Source organism: Salarias fasciatus, chromosome 3 (assembly GCF_902148845.1).
Source record: "Salarias fasciatus chromosome 3, fSalaFa1.1, whole genome shotgun sequence".
NCBI lineage: Eukaryota > Metazoa > Chordata > Actinopteri > Blenniiformes > Blenniidae > Salarias > Salarias fasciatus.
Genome location: NC_043747.1, coordinates 14064620 through 14085736, shown reverse-complemented (window position 1 = coordinate 14085736; position 21117 = coordinate 14064620). Strand labels below are relative to the sequence as shown.

At 45.0% G+C, this 21117-nt stretch overlaps 4 protein-coding genes across 7 annotated transcripts in view; 3 read left to right on the top strand and 1 right to left on the bottom strand.

The window, feature by feature from the left end:
- The window catches only part of dennd4c (DENN/MADD domain containing 4C), a 29567-nt gene extending 28304 nt beyond the window's left edge, over positions 1-1263 (top strand). For both annotated transcript variants that reach the window (XM_030119502.1, XM_030119494.1), the window contains one exon: positions 231-1263. In XM_030119502.1, the coding sequence (XP_029975362.1) occupies positions 231-367 (137 nt within the window). In that variant the 3' untranslated portion in view covers positions 368-1263. The remainder of the gene's footprint in view (positions 1-230) is intronic.
- A 1647-nt stretch (positions 1264-2910) lies between these two features.
- cdca9 (cell division cycle associated 9) lies at positions 2911-4727 on the top strand. The gene is made up of 10 exons (XM_030088434.1): positions 2911-3022; positions 3110-3241; positions 3341-3381; positions 3468-3519; positions 3696-3751; positions 3879-3940; positions 4016-4096; positions 4176-4257; positions 4371-4457; positions 4638-4727. The coding sequence occupies exons 1-10, from the start codon at positions 2911-2913 to the stop codon at positions 4677-4679; spliced, it is 747 nt and encodes a 248-aa protein (XP_029944294.1). The 3' UTR covers positions 4680-4727.
- Positions 4201-8165, bottom strand: plin2 (perilipin 2). The gene is made up of 8 exons (XM_030119556.1): positions 8114-8165; positions 7914-7959; positions 7515-7710; positions 7166-7248; positions 6724-7009; positions 5966-6144; positions 5744-5863; positions 4201-5644 (listed from the first exon to the last, which is right to left on the bottom strand). Exons 2-8 carry the CDS (start codon positions 7941-7943, stop codon positions 5186-5188), a joined length of 1353 nt encoding a protein of 450 aa, XP_029975416.1. The 5' UTR covers positions 7944-7959; positions 8114-8165; the 3' UTR covers positions 4201-5185.
- Positions 8166-20019: 11854 nt separating this feature from the next.
- Positions 20020-21117, top strand: part of LOC115384982 (ADAMTS-like protein 1) — a 72189-nt gene continuing 71091 nt past the window's right edge. For all 3 annotated transcript variants that reach the window (XM_030087095.1, XM_030087094.1, XM_030087098.1), the window contains exon 1: positions 20020-20160. In XM_030087095.1, coding sequence (XP_029942955.1) covers positions 20080-20160 — 81 coding nt within the window. In that variant the 5' untranslated portion in view covers positions 20020-20079. The remainder of the gene's footprint in view (positions 20161-21117) is intronic.

Sequence of the window (21117 nt, the reverse complement as noted above, 5' to 3'; positions counted from 1 at the left end):
GACACACACACACACACACACACACACACACACACTCATTCAGACAGCAGACAGTGCACCCAGCTGGGTGCTCTCTCTGTCGGTGGTAAGAATGAATTCTTCAAATCAGCCCCTGAAGAATACAGAATTTTCAGTGTAGCTCCTGGCTACTCCTCGCTTTTCTGACTGCACCCCCCCTCCCTCCCTCCCCCTCCACAATCCCCTCCCTCCCTCCCCCTCAACACCTGCAGAGGCCTTCGACAGGGAGTACCGCACAGCGTATGACCAGCTGAGCCCGGAGCAGCTCAAGTCTTTGCACTGCATCGATCGTCCGCCCACCCCCAGCATCCAGGCCTGCCTTAAATGTTTCGGAAGCCCTTTCATCTGAAGACCGCCGCTTCCCGCAGCAGAAAAAAAAAAATAAATAAAAAATCTGACTGCACATGTGCAAACGGCCGCAGGGAGAGATGTGTTGAATTTTGAACCTGCTCCAATCACCCAGCCATGGTACTTCTTTCTCCCCCCCCCCCCCCCCCCAGTTTTAAAAAGATTTCCCGTCTGTTTGTGTATTTACTGCCTTAATGTGCTTTGCGGGGTGTCTCCTAACAGGTGGGACTGTTTTGTAAACTGCTTGAAAATGAATTTCGGGACTAGTTGAGCTGTATTTCTTTACAGATGGTGTATAGAATGATTGATCGGTGTACAGAATATTTGGACTGCACAGATTGTGCGGACATGTCTGTGTATAATCAGAGAGTCTGCTCCTGCTAGTCTGGTAGCTTTTCACCCTCTGTGTGTTTGAATCTGTCCGAGCAATCCTCAGATTAGACGGGTCGTTCGCAGCGGCGCCCAGACCCTCACTGTTCCTTTGTGCACTTTCTAGAACAAGAAAAACAGTAACTCGTGTCCGCCTGTTTTGTTTTTGTACATATTTTGTTCAGTTATGGAAATTTTGTCACCGAGGTTTCACACCATGAAGAATATGGACTGTGTGATTTAAGTCTTAAAGAAAGTTAAAGTCACATGTGAACAGGAGAGGAGTGAGGCCACAGACAATCGCTAATCCTGTATCTTAAAATCTTAACATTCCAGACGTTCTGCAGTCAAACCAGGTCTTACTGAAGTATTAATCTCTCCAACCAAACCGGGAACGCCGTCATTTAGAGGCAGAGATCCTTAAAATAAAATAAAAAAATAATTTTGAAGTTAAAAAAAAAAAAAAAAAGTGTGCCACACTACTGATTCACTTAAAAATATGCGTGTTCTCGTGCAGGGAGAGACGAACAGCGGTGAGAATTTTAATCAGTCATTCATTTTTAACAGTAACACTGCAGTTGTTCAGCCAACACGCCCCGCCGCTGGGGTGAATTCGACCTGTGACTCGTACTGAACCGGTTCAGATGACCTGCAGACGGACGTCTTCCATGGTTTACACATGCAGCTTTGATAAATAGTGCTAGCAGCGACAGCTTTTCAGCACAAAGGGCTTTTTCAATACCGCTGACACTGTTTGGAGAAAATAAAAACAACGTTGTTGTGACATTCCACTAAATGCTGAAGCAGATATGTGGGGAGGGGGGGTAAGGGGGTATGGATGGAACTTGGGAGAGAGATGCTGACTTGTACAGATGACGTGATATCAAGTATTCGGTTTGCACTGCAATAGGCTGACCTTAATTTGTGGTGAGAAGATAAAACCATATCCGAATACTTACAACATTTGACTCGAAGACAAAAAGAAATTATCAACTATTTATTTTTGTATTATTGACATTTGGATTGCAGACAGCATGCTAACTTAGAATTTTTTATGTCTAACAACTTCTCCCTTTTTCCTTTTTAATCTGTCTGGAGGTTCCTCCCTGTACTGACTTTGTAAATTAGATCCATTTATGGCAGAGGATGTACAGTGAAGTTTGTTTTTTTAAAAAAAAAATGATTAAATGATCTCTTACCGTCCTGTGGAAAGGAAATGAATGTCTACACTTAAGTGCGCTGCAATAAAAAAGGTTTGTGAACTGATTTTGGAAAGGTTTTTTTTAATGTTCCTTCCTGCCTTGTCTGCTCTGAACTAAAACTATTACATCTATGAATGTAAAGCCCCTTCTCCTTCCAACTTGTCCACATTTGGATTAATTAAAATTAATTACTCAATTTTCAATTAAGTTGATATAAATGCTGGGTGTTCATGTCTGAAAAATGACACCTATTTGATTTGAACACTAACAGTTTTAAAAAAAAATTTGGTGATCAGTAAACAATATCATTCAGTACATTATAAAACAAACACAACAGTATTTTTACAGTATATTTGTTACTTTTGCATAGGGGTATCAAACATCAGGCCCGCAGGCCAAAACTGTCCTCCCAAATCACTAAGCAAATTGTAAAAATGCAAAAGATTTTGATTTATTTTTTAAAAAAGTTTCTTGCAGACAACATAGCCCCATTTGCAAGGGTCCATAAATCCTACTTGTAATCTGATTGCGAGGTCAAACGGATTGTAAATGTGTCCTTTAAACCCTGAAGTGGATCAAATTAGCTTGGATCGTGTTCAATTTCGGATTGGATTGAATGATTAAGTCTTCGCCGCTTGATAATCCACTTCAAGCCTCGATAAATGATGAGCGTGTTATTCATTCTGCGCATGCGCCCATTCGTACGAGCAGTCACATAATGACGTAAAAACAGGAATTAGGAAAGCTAACACCAAAACAAGCGATAGAACTGGATGTTGGTGGAGATAAACTTGAATAGAAACTTTTAGAGAGCAAAAAAAACTGTAGAGAGGTGAAAATGGATGTAAATCACGTTGAACCGGCTCTGTGATACACTGCCAGCGGCTGCAGCGTATCAGAGTGGGCGGAGCCTAATAAGATGACTCCGCAAAGAAGCGCGCGCGAACTGTGTCGCCGGTGCACGCGGAGCAAGATGGCGGGGAGAAGGCCGAGAAACGCCAGGAATGGACCGAGCAAGGAGCGGCTGAGCCGGGAGATGCGACGCAGCAAAATGACACTTTTTATCCAGCAGGTTGAGAAAGAAGGTTTGGATTTTAGCCTTGAAATTCTCCAAAGAAAAAAAAAAGTATCCCCCTGTCTTGTTCCCACTAACTCCAAACATGTCGCAACAGCCCAAGAGCGCGTGAACGAGTTGGAGGCGAAAACCGAGAGCCTCCTGACTACAGTGGACAAAGTGTTCAGGGTGGAGCTGATGAAGAAGCCCCCCTCCCTTCAGAGCACGCTCATTGGCGAATTACTAAGTTGTGAGTCTGATTTTCGTATCTTAAATTAACTCGAACTGACATTTCTTATTTCTTACTGACATTTTTTTTTTTAATTCTCACCTGCATTTTGTGTGGCAGCGGAGGAAGTGTCAGCCAGCGAGGCGTCCATTGCTGCGATGGTGAGTGGGGTTTTTTTTTCCCCCACTTTTCAACTCGCTTTTCCTGAAATACACTGTCATCATAACACTCTGACTCGCTGTTTCAGAGTGAGTCCCTTGTGATGCCACAACCCCTCAAAAGGATCCCCAGTAAGAAAGGTGAACGCTTTAATTCTACCTGGATAACTTACAATCTGTCAATTTAGCTCAGTTATTTATGTATTTATTTCAGGCATCTCAAGCTCAAAGCAATTGAATCGGGACAATTGAACCTGTTTTGAGGAAGCTCAATCTGTGTGAAAAGGTCATTTGATCATCTGTGTCTTTTTGTGAAGCTAAATCAACAGAATCCCCACCCGTCCAGTCTGCCTCGGGACAGAGGGCCTCCAAGGTAAGACATGTTGGCACAATTGACGTTTTGACTGTTTGCAATATTTCTTGAACGTCACATTTCCAGTCTGTTATTTAATACCTGAAGGCAGCTCCAATTCTCACATTTTTTTTTTTTTTGTTTTAAGAGAGGAAAAGGGCCTAAAAGGATAAGGACGCTTGTTGGTAGCAACAGCACCGGAAACCTTAGGTAAGATTAAAAGTGTGTGTAGTCTTACACTGAGCATTATGCAGGCGTTCAATTGTGTTTTTGTTTTTTTCCAAGGGGTTCTTCAGTCACTGCCGGCAGGGCCCAGAGCGGCCTGCAGGGTCACACTGCCAGCAGCCAGAAGAAGCCTAAACTCAGGTCTGTTTTGCGGTCGCAGGAGCTGGTGCCGTGTGCAGCGACTGGATTTGACGTAGGTGTAACTCTCTCATTGCCTCAGGTCTGTTGTGTCTGCCGGTGATATGCATTGCGCCATCGCCGGCGCGACGGCACACGTCACTGTGACCACGGCTCAAGGACAGGTACGGGAAGGTCCTCCTGTTGGAAGGAGTTCAGTGGGATCTGAGGGTTATTTGAAGTCGTTCTTTTATAAGAAATGTTTTTTTGTTTTTTTTTTTCCCCCTTTCTTTTACAGACTGTCAGCTTTTGTGAAGAGACAAAGGATGACATTAACTGTGACTTACTGGATGATATGGCATGGAAACAAATTGACAAAATTGTGGTAATGAAAACACTGACGCTCTACGTTACATATTAACCGACTAGAGGATTTTAGTGGACAATATTGTAAACAATTGTAATTACAAAACACGGATTAGTGTGGTGGTTTTAGTTTTATCTGTAGATTAATATCTGTGCAGTTGGGGTCCCAGTTCAGAAACAGATTTTTTTGAATTTGCAGAGTATGTTGGATGAGCTGACTCAGCGGAAGAGAGACAGCTGAACGTCATCCTGGAGCCCGACGTTGGTCCAGTCGAGCTCTGTGATCGTCTGATTTTTATGTCTTTTTTTTTTTTTTTTTTCCCCCAATTGTTGTATTGATTTAATAATAAATGTTTTTCCACTCAAGGTCCAACGTTGAACTTTGATTCGATTTAATCAATTTTCTGCTTTAACAGTTTATAGAAGTCCAGTGACTTATGTCACGTTCAAGAAGTCGGTGTACTCGGATTGTTGTTGTGACATTTGTATTGCAGACAGAAGCTGTTCCATCCCATAATGAACACGACGCAATCAGAAATCTACTAAAAACAAGCTGAATATATTTAATATTGACGCGGACAAACACAGGATTACACTTTGCCAGAATGATCCGTAATAATCTTTGGAGAAATTAAACAAAACACTAAGTTTAAAATAAAAACAGGCTTACAATTCTAATGCATAAAGTTAAACTGCATACATTTCTACAAAGTATTTGAAGACCACTGGATCTGGCATGCATCACTGCTACTGCTGCTGCTGCTGCTGAGGAGGCAGTGACTCCATCTCTAAGTCCGCAGGCTCCTCCACATGCGGCGGCGTAGGAGGAGAGCTGGAGGAGGAGGACCGCGTGCTGCTGGCGGAGGGCGCTTCGTGAGTGGGCTCGCGAGGCATCCGGGGGTAGAAGGGCCCCACCAGCCAGTTGAGGGGCGTGTTGTTGACCAGGTAGTCGAACACGTGGTCGAGCGACGCCCTCATTTTGCCCAGCTGGACCCTGCTGCTGGCCAGCATGCTGTCCGACAGGTCGCCCAGCACCCGGGCCTTGCTGAAGCCGGAGTAGATCTGCGAGGCGGAGTGGCTGAGGGACAGCGCCTCCTGCTGGATGTGGTTGGGGAGACCCTGCAGGCCCGAGACCAGGACCAGGCAGGTGGTCTGGAGCTGCTGGGTGAGCGAGCGAGCCAGCGCCAAGGTGCGGGATTCAATGTTCTGAAGGAGTGGCAAGAGCAAGCGGTTACATTTTGTCTGATTATGTTTTATTCTCTAACACAATGTTGCATGAGTGTGTGTGTGTGTGTTGCCCTTTACCTCTGCCTCGTGGCTGCTCTCCTGGTCTGAACAGCTGGACGACCTCCACGCCACCAAGGAATTCAGCTTACTGTTCAACATCTGGTTCGCTCCGTTAATATTCTTTCGGCCATATTCGATCTGTGAAGATGAGACGCGTGAGAAAACTCTTTATCGTGTCTTAACTCCACTGATTTATCCTGTACGCTGAGGCCAGTACATGAATTGAGGATGAAAACCTACCAGGTCGACGGTGGAGTTGAGCTCGGAGATGAACTCCAGGCTGCGCTGCTTGCCCTCCTGCAGCCGCGCCACGGCCCTGGTGTACACCCTGCTGCGCACCTTGGTGGAGAGCGAGCCGAGGCGGATGTAGTAGCTGGGGTCATTCTTGTCGAAGCCGTCGACGGTTTTGTCCTCCAGCTCTGTCGCAAGGCCAAAAAAGCATGCGATGTCCCAATAAATACGAAGTCCAGCGACATTGTTACAAATAATTACAGCTTTATCAGGTGTGATAAAAGTTTTACAAGAGGTCATCCGCTTTGTTAAAACTGAAAGCTACTCTAATCTGAAAGGATACTTATTAAAACATCCTAAATGATTAGATTCTCATGTTATTTGCCCTGGATATTATTAAACTTTGCACATAATGCCCCGCTGAAATGGGCTTAAGATCCGATTTAGATTATGAAAGTAGCGGTGAGCCCAGAGACCACAGTTACTCAACAGGCAGTGACAACACCGCTTACAGGATTGAGTGTTTTAAGCCCCGCCACAGCTCAGTCTAAACAATTACGTCTTTAGAGAGAGTGGAAAAACAAGCAGATACGTTTAATTCAATAAAGCCTGTTTTTCTGGGAACTGGACCAAATCCATTTTTAAACAGTGGACTTCTGTTTATAATGATCCAATAGATCTACTCTTTGTTATATAATTTAGAGAAGTGACCATCCGATGATTCTTTAATAACATTCACTTGCGGCATCTTGACGAACGCCACTCACCCAGTGCGTCCTCCGTCAGCGGCAGGTACTGCTCCACCAGGCTCTCGGACGTGCTGAGGGCCGTGTCCACGCCGCTGCTGACCAGCCGAGCCACCCTGCTCTCCAGCACGGTGCTCACGCTCCCGTTGACGACGGCCCTGGTCCTCTCCACCCCGTCCTGCACCGCGCCCCGGGTCTTCTCCACCACGGTGGTCAGGGTGTCCGACACCGTGTCCTTGGCGCCGGACACCGTGCCCGTCACGGCGTCTTTGGCCGTAATTACCACATCCTTGGCACTGGATACAATCTGGGCAGGCAGAAATGTTTTTGGTTTTTTTTTTTGGTTTTTTTAAAGGATTGCAGCAAATGTTGTGAAAGACGGGGGCATAGTTCATTCTTGATACCCCAAGGAGATCAGCCCACATCAACATTGTGTAATTCAGCTCGATTCTGAAAACTGTACCTGATCGGAGGGCTGGTGGAGGATTGGCAGGGTTCTCTCAATCTTGTCCAAACCTTTACAGGCCAGGTCGTTGGCAATGGCAACTGTGGGGGTAAAGGTCAAATCAAGCTTATGAGGAACTGGCTGAAACAAACGTGTTGGTAAAGACAGATTTGTGAGGTCGTAGTGCTTCTCGGCTGTGTCGCAAATCTTGTGATTCATTCCTGGATAATTAGTGAAACTGGGTGAAAGGTGAGATGAGCAAGACCTGAACTTCCTGTTTCTATTTGACTCATCTGTCCATGCAGATCCCCACAGCTTCAGTATCACTGCGTTTTCAACTTTTCATTTCCATCCTGGAGGATCTTACTTTGGGGTTCCAGCTTGCCGATGATGGGCGAGGCGGTGGTGAGGGCCACCGAGGTGATGGTGCGCACGCCTTGCTCGGCCGCCTCACACACGGTCCTGATGTAAGGGTGGTGGTCCTTGGTGTTGGAGTACACACTGGACACCAGACTGTAGGTGGAGCTGACCAGGGGGAGGCTGCTCACCCTCTCCACCACATTCTGAGGAGAAAAACACACAAACCCGTGTTCAGAGTCGACTTTATTCCCATAAAACCTTCCCTTTGAGGCTTATATACATTTCTAAAAGATGATTTCACCTAAACAGACCACCATGATTCTCTTTTTAACTCGGCAATGATGGCAACACAGCAATGTGAGAAATGCCATTGTGTTGGAGAACAAAGTCTGTTGAGCTGTCTCACCTGATTAGAGATAACCTCAGCTGCTGCCATGTCTCTTCAAATCGATCTATAGAGAGAAAAGATCAAGTAAACAACTTTTACACACTTATTCCCTCACATCAGCACGAGAATCTACCAGAATGTTCTGCTTGAAGATAATAAATGAGTATTAACAATATGTTAATTATAATAATAATAGCGCCACATCTGTTGACACTCACCCAGCTGTTTGCTTCGCACGAGCCGTCACAGGTCTGACGCCGCGAGTCCGGCCGCCGGCTTTTATTTATGTGCGCTGAATGTCGCGAGATGGGGAGCGTGACGTCATGACGTCATCCGCCAGTAAACTCTCCGGCCGGCTTGTGTGGTAAAGGTGACTCCAGTCAAAGTTCGGCGGCGGAGGGGGAATTCCTGCGGCGTGACCGCCCCGCGGCGGACCAGAGTCGCTCAGTTCAGGTGAAAAAGAAATGTAGACTCCGGACTTTGAATCGGATTCTTCCACATGAGAGAAATGACCACAGCTCAGAAATGTCGCTTTTCTAAATATTTCATCATGCCGAGGAAACCACGTGGCCTACTTATGATCCGTCCAGTGGTGGACTGTAATCTGCATGAACCTTTAATCAGCCTGGATCTGATCCAGAAAGAGCAGGATGAGAGTCAAACTGCAAGTGTAACAAGCAGGATGAGTGATGATGATCAAGGTGAAAACCTTCAATAAGAACCTGGATGTTTATCAATGTTCCTGCTGGTGTTTTTTTTCTGTATTTCCAGCTGTTCTCTCATGAGACTCCTCAGAGCTGATTTCATCTTTCTGTGTTGCTGTTTATCTGTAGAAGAAGAAATCAAAATGTACTGTGACAAATCCTTTTAACTATGTGTTTTTGTTTCTGTTTATCATTTTCCACAGTGTTGCAAACGAAGGCTGAAACATGAGTGTCTGGAAGGAATCTGTGACACACAGGAAAAACATGCAAACCAGAGTTCGTCATGCTGTGAGGTGAGAGCTCTAACCACTGCTCCAACGTGTTGCTTACACAAACTTAATATTACCTCATTTGATTACAACTCATCCCTTTCCTCGAGATTTGCTTCATTCATATTTCAAACATGATTTAGACATCTCTTTATTTGTAACTAAACATGTTAATGGTCTGAATCCAGTCCTCGCCTTGTAGAAATTGATATGTTCTGTAAGTTTTTCCATCATTATTTCTGTTTCTGAAAAAAAAACACCCAGGATTGATGTTATTCATGTTGATTATACCACACCTGTACTGTTAACGTAGAATAAGGTTCATTTGTAAAACGTTCAAAGGTGGTCTGCAACTCAGAAGAGGAAAATCAGCTTTATTTATGTTTTTTGGATAACTCAAGGGGTTTCATGTGATTGATTGTGAAACTTTATAGATCTAGAAAACCTAATGTCTCATATAAATTCATCAAAAACAGCTGAAAAAGAAAATCTGTGTTGCTCCATCCAAGCAATATTAGAACATTTCTTAAAATTAATGATGCATTTAAAAGGATACTTGACCCGAGCAACACCTCTTTGAATTAATATCTGACTGTATCAGCGGCTTGATTAGTACAATCCTTCAGCGGTTTACCGGGAGATAAACAGGTCTGTGTCTCATGAGACCTACATGTGTGACTCTGTTTTTAATTTCACTTTGCACTCATTTCCATTTTCCTACGCGTTATTAAGAGAAAATATGGATTAAGTGTTAATGCTGTTCGTCTGGATATTAAACATTCGGAGGCCAGATGAGAGACCAGTGCAGTTGGCGAACACACGAGGGCCCTGTGTTCTGTAGATGAAACCCTGGGGGCCCATTTATCAGTCTTTTATGTAACGCAGAGTGACCCCATATGAGAACGCTGGCCGCAGTAAACCACAGACTCTGAGACCGTCTGAACGAGCTCCAGGCTGTGATTTACTGAAGAATCACCAGATCAAGAATCGTCGGACAGCTGATTGTCAGACCGCCGACCGCACGCGGCGACTTCCACGAACACACACGCTTAGACGACACGTTGTAACGGACATTGATCGGATCTCATTTTATTATTGTGCACGTCACCCGTTGTTAATTGCCGTAATCAACTTTTGTGTGATTCAGCAGCAATAAAAGAGGATCAGAAGACTTTCTTAATCAGAGAGACATGATGAAACCTGTAACACTTCAGCTTGACCTCTGTGTCTGACGTGTAATTAAATAATAGGTCATTATGTCTTAAGAAGGGAAAACTAGGGCATTCGATTCTGATCAGATTGAGTGTATAAGGGGTATATAACTCTGGACATATCAGTATGACCTTGTTTGAAGGCGATGCAGGTAATGATAGCATAACCTAATCATCAGTATGTGGATGTATGTGCAGCTCCTCATCAACTGTTTCCTATAACATACTCAAATTGAAGCTATCTGCCTTGCTGTCCTAACCTGACCAGCTTTAAATCACACTCCTACAGACTGTCAGGTTCACAAAGAAGAGCGTGAGCTCCTTTCAGCTCCTCGGTTTAAGTCTTGTTTCAGTTCCGTAATGCTTCTCATATGCCTGCCACTCGCACTCCTGTTCTGCACTCCGTGAATAACGCCGTCCAAGTGAGATGCGGAGAGATTGCGAGTGAGGTTTTGCCAATTTTTAAAAAAAAAAGCGCCGTTGCTCCCTTTGAAAAAATAACAAGAATAAGTTTCTGCTTTGTGTTTGCAGTCTGGTAGTTTTCCTTCCATTCCATCAGGAACATGAGGAGAGTGATCACAGGGGAAACGCAGCAGATTGACCCATATTAAATATTTAGTACATCATTTTTGCAGTAATTTAATTTAAGTTTATTCAATAACAAGATACACGCTTTTGACTGGATTACCTGCTCTCATTTTACTGATATATTTAGTCCACTAGATGGCATCAATGTAGACAAAGTTGTTTTTTTTCTTCCACAGCAGTGGCTCATTTACTTTGCTCTCCTCCTAAAAAAAAAAGGGGCCTGTTTTCAATCATTTGGACTCAATTTAGTTATTCATATATTACACTCAGTCTTTTCTATTATGCATAACATGTAAAGCACGCAATCTATACTGCATTGGATGATTTAATGGAACACAAATATAAAACAACTGTGATCCAGAACTTGTGCTTTGTGGATTCCACATAAAGAAACGTGACCAGAAAAATGGAACGACAGATGATTTGAATCAGATTTTAGAATTAGATGAACGTGTGTTGTGTCTCTTAATGATCATGCGTGGTTTTGAGTTTACCCTTCTGCTCTTCTCCTCGTCCAGATGAAAAGGAAGACCCGTCCTGGACGCTCCGTTTCAAAGAGGGTCTGTCAGACGGGGGGGAGATCAGAGATCCTCACACGGGATCCCTCCATTGTGCCCTCTGAGACAGGCAGCGCCGAGGGCGGCGTGCCAGGGCTGGGTAACGGATACCTGTGGGCCACTGGGAAAGTGTCACACCTCTGGATCACACACGGTCGGCGGCGCAGCGGGAAGAAAGAGCGCAGACAGCAGCAGAAAGAGGGGGGAACGGAGATGCGGCTGCAGAGCAGGAGGAGCGACACGTCTTTGATGCGGCGGTACGCTTTGGTTCACTCTACACTCAGATGTGGCTTCTGATTTGAATTCATCTGCTGTCAGGCGGCGGCGGCGGGCCAGGAGAGTGGCGGCTGCGGCCGTCAGTCGGATTCGTGACGGTGCTGTGGACATTTCACTCAGTTTTTTTCCTCACACTGTAATAGAGATCAGTCATTTCCCAAATGTTACTGTTCATTTCCAGTACAGCAGAGTGTGTTACAGGGCAAACCGGGAGAGGCAGGTGGAGGTGAGTGTGTGTGTGTGTGTGTGTGTGTGTGTGTGTGTGTGTGTGTGTGTGTGTGTGTGTGTGTGTGTGTGTGTGTGTGTGTGTGTGTGTGTGTGTCAAACTAAAGTGTGACAGAGAGGAAACATTCATGATCACTTTATTGATCATTGTAAATATACAGAATGAGAGTTAAAGTTTCAAACCAGCCCTTAAACACAGTGTGCTCACCTGCATACACACTCCACACACACACACACACACACACACACACACACGTAGTCCCAAACACATGCCATATAAGGTCAGAATGAGCCCATATTAGTCCATATAAAGGCTATTTTATGAAATAATTGGAACCTTTGGCTTTTATTTCTGACAAGAAATGTCGACATTCACAGACTATATGATTCTACGTTGTCCTAAAGTCTCCTTTTAGAGTATTTACAATATTATAGTACAATATTTCTGAAAAGAGAAAAAATGCCGGTGTTTTAGACTGCTCTGAACTCAAACTTTCAGTTTCCACTTGTAAGAGCATCTTCTAGATGGTTTAACATGAGTCTACATCTCTATTAACACTCACAGGCACGAACAGGTTTCATTCGGTTCTGGATAGTGCTTGAATAATATATGTTTACGTGTGTTTAATAGTAAGTCACTGCTTGCAGCAGTTTGCTTAAAGGCAACAATTATCCTCCATTCTTCTCTGCCTTGTCGAGTCAGGTTGAAACGCACCTTTGTTTCTGTTTGAAATGATAGTTTGCATTTACATTTTACACAATGTCAGCATAATATTGCAGGGATACCGGGAACGACGTGACCCAAGCAGAGATCCTCTGTTTTTTGAGTTTATAACATTTCAACATGAAGGACCGCAGAGGTCGCGCATGCAAGAAATGAATCACGCCTTAACAAGATGATGCCCGCCCTCTTGAAATAACCATTACTTCAGCCTTTAATAAACAGCGGATCTGCGCAGACAATACGCGTTTAGTGGGGCAGTGGCGGCAGATTTAGAGCAACAGCGCGGGCAGGAGTCTCGTTAAGCAGGGTTCTGTGCACCTGTCAGAGGTAATCCTCCAATAATGACTCCGGCTCATTAGGTGGGACATTCGAGTTAACCCTGTCCGCTTCCCCACTGCGAGGCTCAACTTAGGAAATGAGTTAAAAAAAAATGTGTGTAATGCTGGGAAAATTGTGGGAGAAGGTCAAGAGTTTCTCTAAAAACGGGATCCTCCGCATTCCAGCGGAAACACACGTAACACACAGTGATGGTTTTTCTTCAAATAATACAGAAATAATCTGTTGCAGGAGCATTTTTCTGGTTTCCGACCTGTGAGGCAGAGATACAACTGCCGCGCCGCTCACTGGCCGCATACTTTGAGTGGGTCAGACAATGACCACAGAGGGCTCCGACACCGTCCCACATGACCCCGCCATGTTTCCACAGGATCCCGTCGCAGGGCATTTTTCACAGCGCCGTGCCGGGATTAGCGGGGCCGGCTGTTTGTGCTGGCAGGGGGGCAGCGTTTCACAGCTTGATTTTCTGGGTGCCGCCGCCGCCGCCGACCGCGGCGAGTCCGAGTAATTATAATATAATTGAGAATGATCTAAAACCAAATGGCCGAGCCGCGGCGGCCAAGGCTGTGTTTACAGAAAACAGCTGCTTAAATAGGCACTTAGAGGGAATTAGAATAACATTTTTTATGTCCCAGTGTGTGAGTGTGTCTCTGTCTGTGTGCAAGTGTGCGTACATGCGTGGGCCGGCGATTTGGGCACCTACACAGACAATCTCTTTGTTTTGGAAGTGTTCTCTTAAGTCTTCGGGGGCAGACGGGAGCCAAGAACAACGTGGGAAATAGGACCTCGCTCCACTTCTGCTTTCTCTCCGGGCTCCTCGTCTGCGGCCTCTCCGTCTGACGGACGTTCGGCCGGCCTCCCAGACGCACCTGATGCGTGGAGTTCAAAGAAATCCGGTGCCGGGCGAGTCTTCCAGCGCGAGAGGAGTCGTAATGGGAACCGAGCGGCGGCTCCGGGCTCAGCCAAGCTGTCCGTCATCGCCCTCTCTCTGCGCGCCGTTCTCACACACAAACGCTCGTCAGCAGGCGACACGCACCCAAACAGGCCTCCGCTCAGGTGGTCTCGGTGGGGAGCCAGGGGTCTGCGGCCCGGAGCAGGCGCCAGACGTTCTCTGCTGTTATAGTTACTTCTTTTCCTGAGTCATGAGAATCGTGACGTGCATCAAACAAGCGTGTTCGATGGGAATTGATTGCAACAATTGCTCGCATTTTGTAAGGATAATCGAGTCCAGTCGCACTGGTTTTGGTCTTATCAGTGAGTCTATAACAAATACCTGCTCCTTATAGGTAATTATGCAAGTTAAATCCAGTTATCTTCAAGGAAGAGCAGATCAAGTGACTGTTTCCATCGTGAGCGTTCCATACGGTCGGCTAACTTGACGAGCTGGACGTTACGACAGCAGGTTGATCCGGGGAGGCGGCGTCGTGAGGAATTTCAATCCCCGAGGCGAGCGTCAGGAGACCTGAGCCTCATCGCCTTGTCAGCCGCCGCCGGGTTCTGAACAGACGACCCTAAAAGGAGATCTGTGACGAGCAGATGTCAGCCCGTGCGAACCGGGCTTCCGCTGCGGTCCGAAGCCGGAGCTTTCTCCTTCAAAGAGTCAAGGAATGTGAATAATCTCATTAGCTGACATCTTTGGCCACAATTTATACGAACACACTGCAGTGTAAAGTTGTTTACGTGAAAAAAGAATCTTCGGCGAAAGATGCAGTCTGAGATTTTTATTGCAAGATGAATTAAGTGTCTGAATTTTTTTAATTAATGACAAATTAAAGTGTTATTACAGCTTTTCTACTTCTTGAGGAAAATGCAGAGCAGTCGAGGTGAAGCTCATTGATCCACAGCGAAAATAACAAAACTGTATTATTTCAACACAAGCTAATTGACGTCCCTCCTGCTGGGGTGTCTTGCTAAAGTCTTGACCTTGACTGTGGGGAACCCAGGTTTGAGTCCCGGGAACAGAAAGGGCTTTTGGGGTAAAAACCACTCAAGTCTGTGGTGCAGGTTCCCTGTGATATAAAAGGAACAGGAGTGCAGACACTACAGGACGTCTTCTCTTAAAATATAATATAATTATCTCTTAAAAAGCATTGACAAAATAACAATGATTGGCATTATTGGAATGAAAATTGTTTTTGACATATCTCAAATACATTTCAAACCAATCTGTGTTCGACATTGATTTCCTCATTTCCAGATCGTCATGAAGGAATCTTCAGTTTACTTACATGAGGACGTGTTTGATGAGGGAGGGGTGGAATAAAAACTGGAGTTTAGAAATTAAATTAACACAAGAGGAGTGAAAAACAATGAAAAGTTGAACTTGTTTTCCTGCAATTAAATGTAGGAATCAGTGGAGAAAATTACTTTTTTAACTCTCCAATTCTGAGAGGAAGTAAGAAAACTGTAAAACTACCAAGCAATTCACTGAAACACATCAAATATAGCTTAAGAACTGAATTTCCTGTAATTATAGAGCTGAGTGTAACGGATTGGCAGTTGCAGTCTGTGCATAAAGACTTACCAGTTACTTAATCTACAAAGCACATGCAGATTCTGATTTTTGTTCCATGTGGATCACAAAGTCAGCGAACAGTTTATTATGTGAAAAACATAAAGTTCAGCATTCAACAAGAAATGCGCACAAAGCATATATGGTGTGAAAGTTTTGGTGGCACAATGTGGCTGAAGATCTGTGAGATGGAATTGATCTTGAAGGATTGGTTTATTATTTTTGTTTAGTCAGAATAGAATGGAATGTAATAGAATAGAATAGCCAATATTAACATCATAGAATGTATGATGACATTGGAGAATGGCTCCTTTTACTGTTACAAAAGAGCAAATTTAACATACTAGAAAGTGCAATTTAAGAGAAAGTAGTGTAACATGCAATAGCTTCACAGTGTATGGCTGAGTTGTTGTGATGTGCAGAATGTGTGTGAATCGGTGTGTGTGCGATTTTTTTTGTGTGGTTACTGCTCTGGCAAAGAAACTGTTTCTGAGTTGTTGTTTTTTTTTTTTTTTAATGCACCTTTAGCGCCTGCTGGGGGGCAAAAGGTCAAACAGCTGTGGTGTTGCATGTCCAGGTGAGATCATTATCATTATCATTAATTATCTTTGCATCAATGAAATAACACTGACTGTATCTCAGAAGAACGTTGTAATTAGATATGACAGATTTGTGTCACGTTCATCATATTCCACTCTGGATAAGGATGAGCGGTTTAAACACATTTTATGAATACTATTCCGCCAACACATTTGGTTTTACCCTTTCGCCTAACGTTGTGTGTAATTCGACACTTCCCCGCGGAACTTGGACCAAAAAGATCATGCCCTTGGGTTCTCAGACAAGCTGTCTGATCACTGGCAGCGGCGCGAGAGCGTTGTGCCCACTGTCTACATTTCTGACGGGCGGTTTGTGGCGCGATGCCCTCAGACAGCGTGGAGTGGATACAACATGCCCGATGGAAGTGGAAGCCTGCGGCTGAAACGGATCTGCGCTGACAGACAGACGGCTCCCTGTACCCTTAGCGAGCCTGGCATTCCCGGGACCCGGAGGCCCAGCAGCGGCCCGGGGCTTTCGTTTCCTCTGGAGTCTCAAGCATGAGCAGACACACGTACAAACACACACATACAGATTGCGTGCCAAATTCCACAGAGGCGTAAAGGCAATCAGGACAGACGAGAAAGGCAACGGAGTGGAGGTAGAACAGTATGTAGGGGCCGGAGGCTGTAACAAGGTGCCACAACACTTGAAGGCAATTTTATCGTTTATGTTTCAGGAACAGTTTCTTAGAACCTCGTTAGACACTTTTTTCTTTTTTTTTTTTTTTTTTGTTAAAGTCTGCTGAGAAGATTAATTCCATTCTTGCGTCTGTTCGTTAAATGTGAAGTGGCGGGCAGCGTGCGGTTACTTTAGCATTAAGATGGCGAACAGCAGAGAGCCACCTTGAACTTAACAACGAACACGTTTCTTCAGTGTACTGAAAAATCTGAATGCAGGCACAGAATGAGTTTTTATAGGGGTGTTGTATCAGATCTCCGAGCCAAAACTGCTGCATTACTTAACTCTTGTCATCACTGTGAAGTTGCCAGAGACTGAGTACACATAAGAGAGTGGTATGAATCATCTCTTTACCAGAAGGTTCATTATAATCACTTTCCAAAACAGTTTCTTTAATCATCGAGTTTCCACTGTGCACATCCCTGTTTTCAGGGGGAAAACAACTTCTTCTTTCTGCTCGCTGCCTTCGTACTGAAAAGACAAGCTATCTGGAGTCCCATGAAGGCCATTTTCTCTCTCCGGTATCTGGCGAATTCCTCCCCTCTCTTTGAACACATGTGACAAGCAGCTCTTTGACTCTCGGGCCAAGTAACGCTGATCAAACAGCCATGTTTGGTGTCAGACAACTAGGTTAGTCATATGGGGGGCCGCTGACCTGCTCCCAAGTATGTTTAGCTAGGAAACCAACACATGTACTGTACATACCTTGCCCTCCTGGTTGCATGCGTGTGTGTGTGTGTGTGTGTGTGTGTGTGTGTGTGTGTTCATGCATATGGACTAACGGCGCAGCAACACGCGGTCGCCTCTAGAAAGGTATCAAAGCATCACTGAGCCTCCATTCGAACAAAAGATGGCCACTAAAGACTGTCATTAGCTGCTGCTTCAGCCTCTTATTTGTCTCCCCACACACACACTCGCACTCAAAACATGTAAGATCTGTCGAGCGCACAACAAACAGACGCTATTTAAACTTGACGACGGCCTAAAAATACATTTACACCCCCGGGGACGGGGATTTTGTAACTCCGCTGCTTTGAGCAAGCGATCCTGCTCAATGCGTCCATCAGTAAGAGCAACGTTTGTAACATGAGGACGTAGCTTAGCTATGCGCCGCCAGTCACCGTGAATGTAAACTATTCATGTCTCCGAGCATTATCTGCTGCTTTCTGTGGCTTTGTGGGGTTTCCGTGCCGCTCTCAGGGTGCCGCGGGTGGTCAGAGTTCAACGGGAGGCTCCCGGGGTCCTTTTCAAAGACACTGGACTTTTCACGATGAGTGGCATGAGTGCGAGGGGCTTTGGATTTCAAGGAGCTATTAGAGATGATAATTTAACCCCGAGGTGGACAGGAAATGATTACAACCTCCACCGCAGGCTTCAGGTGAAGCGCTCCCCTCCTCTCCCGGGGAAATAAACATTTACATTCCTGCGCCCGGCGTGTTAATAGAGATTAAGCTAAATTCAAGCCTGCGTGTCAGGCAGCCATTCAGGTAGCTCATTCCATACATACCTGCGCTATTTTTTGGCTTCTCGAAGGACATCAACCCTCAAAGCCCTTTGAGAAGACAATTTCGAGGAACATTGTTATTACGGCGGACCTGGACAGCTTCAAAAGCGACAAGTCTTCGTGCCCCAAAAACTGTGGGCCCGGCTTCAAAGAGCTTAATGTCGTTTGGTTTAATGAAGGTTCGGGATCAAACGGAAAAGGAGGCTCCGGCCTTAGCCATCAATTAGAAAACAAAATTCCTCCTTTGTTCAAGTGGAAGGTAGTGCAGTTCTTTGTGAGTCAGTAAAAACAAAGGTAATTTCGCAATGATGTGAAAAGATGTGATTAACACCTCAGAGTAAATCCACTCACTGAACACAAATTGAATTTGCGTTAAGACGTTGTTTCATTAATGTCCCCGTACACAGGAGGGCTTTATTAAATACCACGGATAAACCTCTGAAACGCACGGAACGGCTGTTTTCATTGGGGCCGGAAAAGGAAGGACATGGGTCTCATCAAGGTAAATCAGAAACAACAGCGGATTTCAATCACGTGCCAGCAAAGGCCGAGAGTATGAATATTTCATTCCATCCGGTTGATCTCAGTTCATAAGCAGTCGCAGCCTGATTCAGATAAAACTCCCCCTGACCTTAAATGGCACATGGTTGGCAGCGTTGGACGCCTGACTTGAAAGACTAAAGCATTTCATACTTGTGACTAAATCTAAAGCTGTGAAAAGTAGTCCCAATCTTCCGCTGGTGCGCAGCCAACAACACATGGTCCGGGTTTCAGCCGAAGCCCCTCGAAATCTGCGGCGCACATGATGCACGGAGCGAGGCGCGAGGAGGAGAAGTGGAGCCTTGTTGTATTGTTTCAGCTCGGTGTGTAATTAACCAAGCAGCAGCTGTCGAACGCTCCCCACGCCACATGTGCTCAAATTGAAAACAACTCTCGAAAGGAGCTAAGGTTAACTTGTCTTTTATTTATTTTTTTGTAAATTTTGCATGCATAATGGCAGCATGTACAGTGGCGTGCTTGCAGATTAAATGATCCGATGTCTCAAACTGACCACATTTATTTAGTGTCACTGTACAATTTTCTGACTTCATTCTTCCTTGTTTTAAAGCATTATTGTCTAAGAGAGATGATTTCAGGTGTAGAGGAACCTCGAGCTAAATGTGTCTCTGTTCATGGAGATGTTATTTTTTGTTACGCAACTGAATCTACCAACCATAAAGAGATGACATGCTTTAGTTTCAAGAAAACTTCATTTGTCATGTATCAAGGCTTTAGAGTTTGAGTCCATATTGAGGAAAAAAAAAATACTTTTTTTGTGGATTACAAGAGGCTGAATTCAACCACTGCAGACACTAATGAGGGCTTGTTCAAATGGGACCCAGCTTGATTTGTGACCTCCAATAAAAACAATGAGCCCTCGAACACAAACGCTCCCACTGGAGGGAAAAGAGCTCTTTGTGTGCGGCCGAATATCAGCCCGGTGCAGCCATTCATTCAGATGAAGTCAACGCAAACACACACGCAGGAGAAAAGAAGAAAAAAAAAAGGAAAAAGAGAAAGCATCAGCAGCAGCAGCAGCAGCAGCAGCAGCTCGGGCCACATGAGCGCGTGTTTCTTTAAGAATGTAAGGTGGGTGAGACCCTTTTCTCCTGACGCGCGCCTGGTATGCAAACATAAATTTAGCAGCAACGTGTTTTGAAGGGGAGAAACAAAATATCTGGACGCGTCCGAGAGGTGTCATGTCGTCTCCGCTCTTTCTTGGCTAACTTTTTTTTTTTTTTTTTTTTTTTACCTTTTTCTCTCCCTCTCTCTCTCTCCCTCTCTCTCTCTCTCTCTCTGTCGCGCGCGCGCACTCTCTGTGTGTCTCTCTCTTTTGGAAAGTGGAGCGCGCGGAAGGAGCGCGCAGTCGGACTGACCGGTACAGGCGGGCGGACGGACGGACGATCCCAGCTGTCTCCCGACAAGCCCCGAACTCACGCCGAGCTTGTTCCGCGTCCGAGATGGCTGGAGGCTGTTGGTGGAGCGGAGGACCGCTGCTGCCGCTGCTGCCGCTGCTGCTGCTGCTGGCTGGGTGTGTGAAGGTAAGCAAAGCAGCTGTTTCTAAATAAACTTTACACAACTTTGAATCCGGTCAAGAAAAAAAAAAAAAAAAAAAAAAAAAAACACGTGAAAGGCAGGGAGGAGAGTGTGTCTACCTACATAAAGCATTTCATTATATTATGGAGAAAGGAGACACCTGTTACTTTCGCTTTGAAATGCAAAAAAGTTCAGGAAAATACTATTTCAACCAGAAAAAGGAGAATAGGTGTCCATTCATTTCTTATTATCTGTCATAATTCATTCATTTCCTTGTGATGGAAATGCATGAGTTCACTTTTTATTCTCAATCACGTTTGGATACAGAGTCAAAGAAATGATAAAAGGTGACTTCAGAATAAGCTTGGGGAAAACAAAAAAGCTGATAAATGACCACTTTTGTGGATCTTCTAAAGGTGAGTCACGGGGGAACTCCACTCCCAGAAATTCAACAGAGACAGCATGGTCCATCCTGTGTTATCAGCCCTGCGCTGAACAAACCTCCAAAACCACATCACTCAGCGTGAACTGATCACTACAACGCTTCTACACCCTTTACCTCTGGGGGACCCTTCAATCACAGGCCACCAGGAGTGTGGAAAGGCCCGTCCGCCGGCCAGCAGGAGCTCCAAGTGGCACTCAGAGCAGTTGTTTGGTGTGCAGACAAGATTTTAGGGCTGGAAGCAGAAGGCAGCAAGTGCCATTGTCAGCATGAGTAAATGACCTCAACAGGTGCTAATAGCACTTCAAGGTGATTTGGGCTTTAGACGCCCTGGCTGCAGCACAGTCCATTTGAGCATGTCAACACTGTGATTAGTGAATAGCAGGGCCAGAGCGGAGCGGAGGCTTTGCAACTCTTGACACAGCCTGGTGTCAGACACATGATGTTACCTTTAATAATTTATATATAGAAGTGAAGCTGTTACATCGATGCTGAAATTTGAGACGATGCAGGATTTATC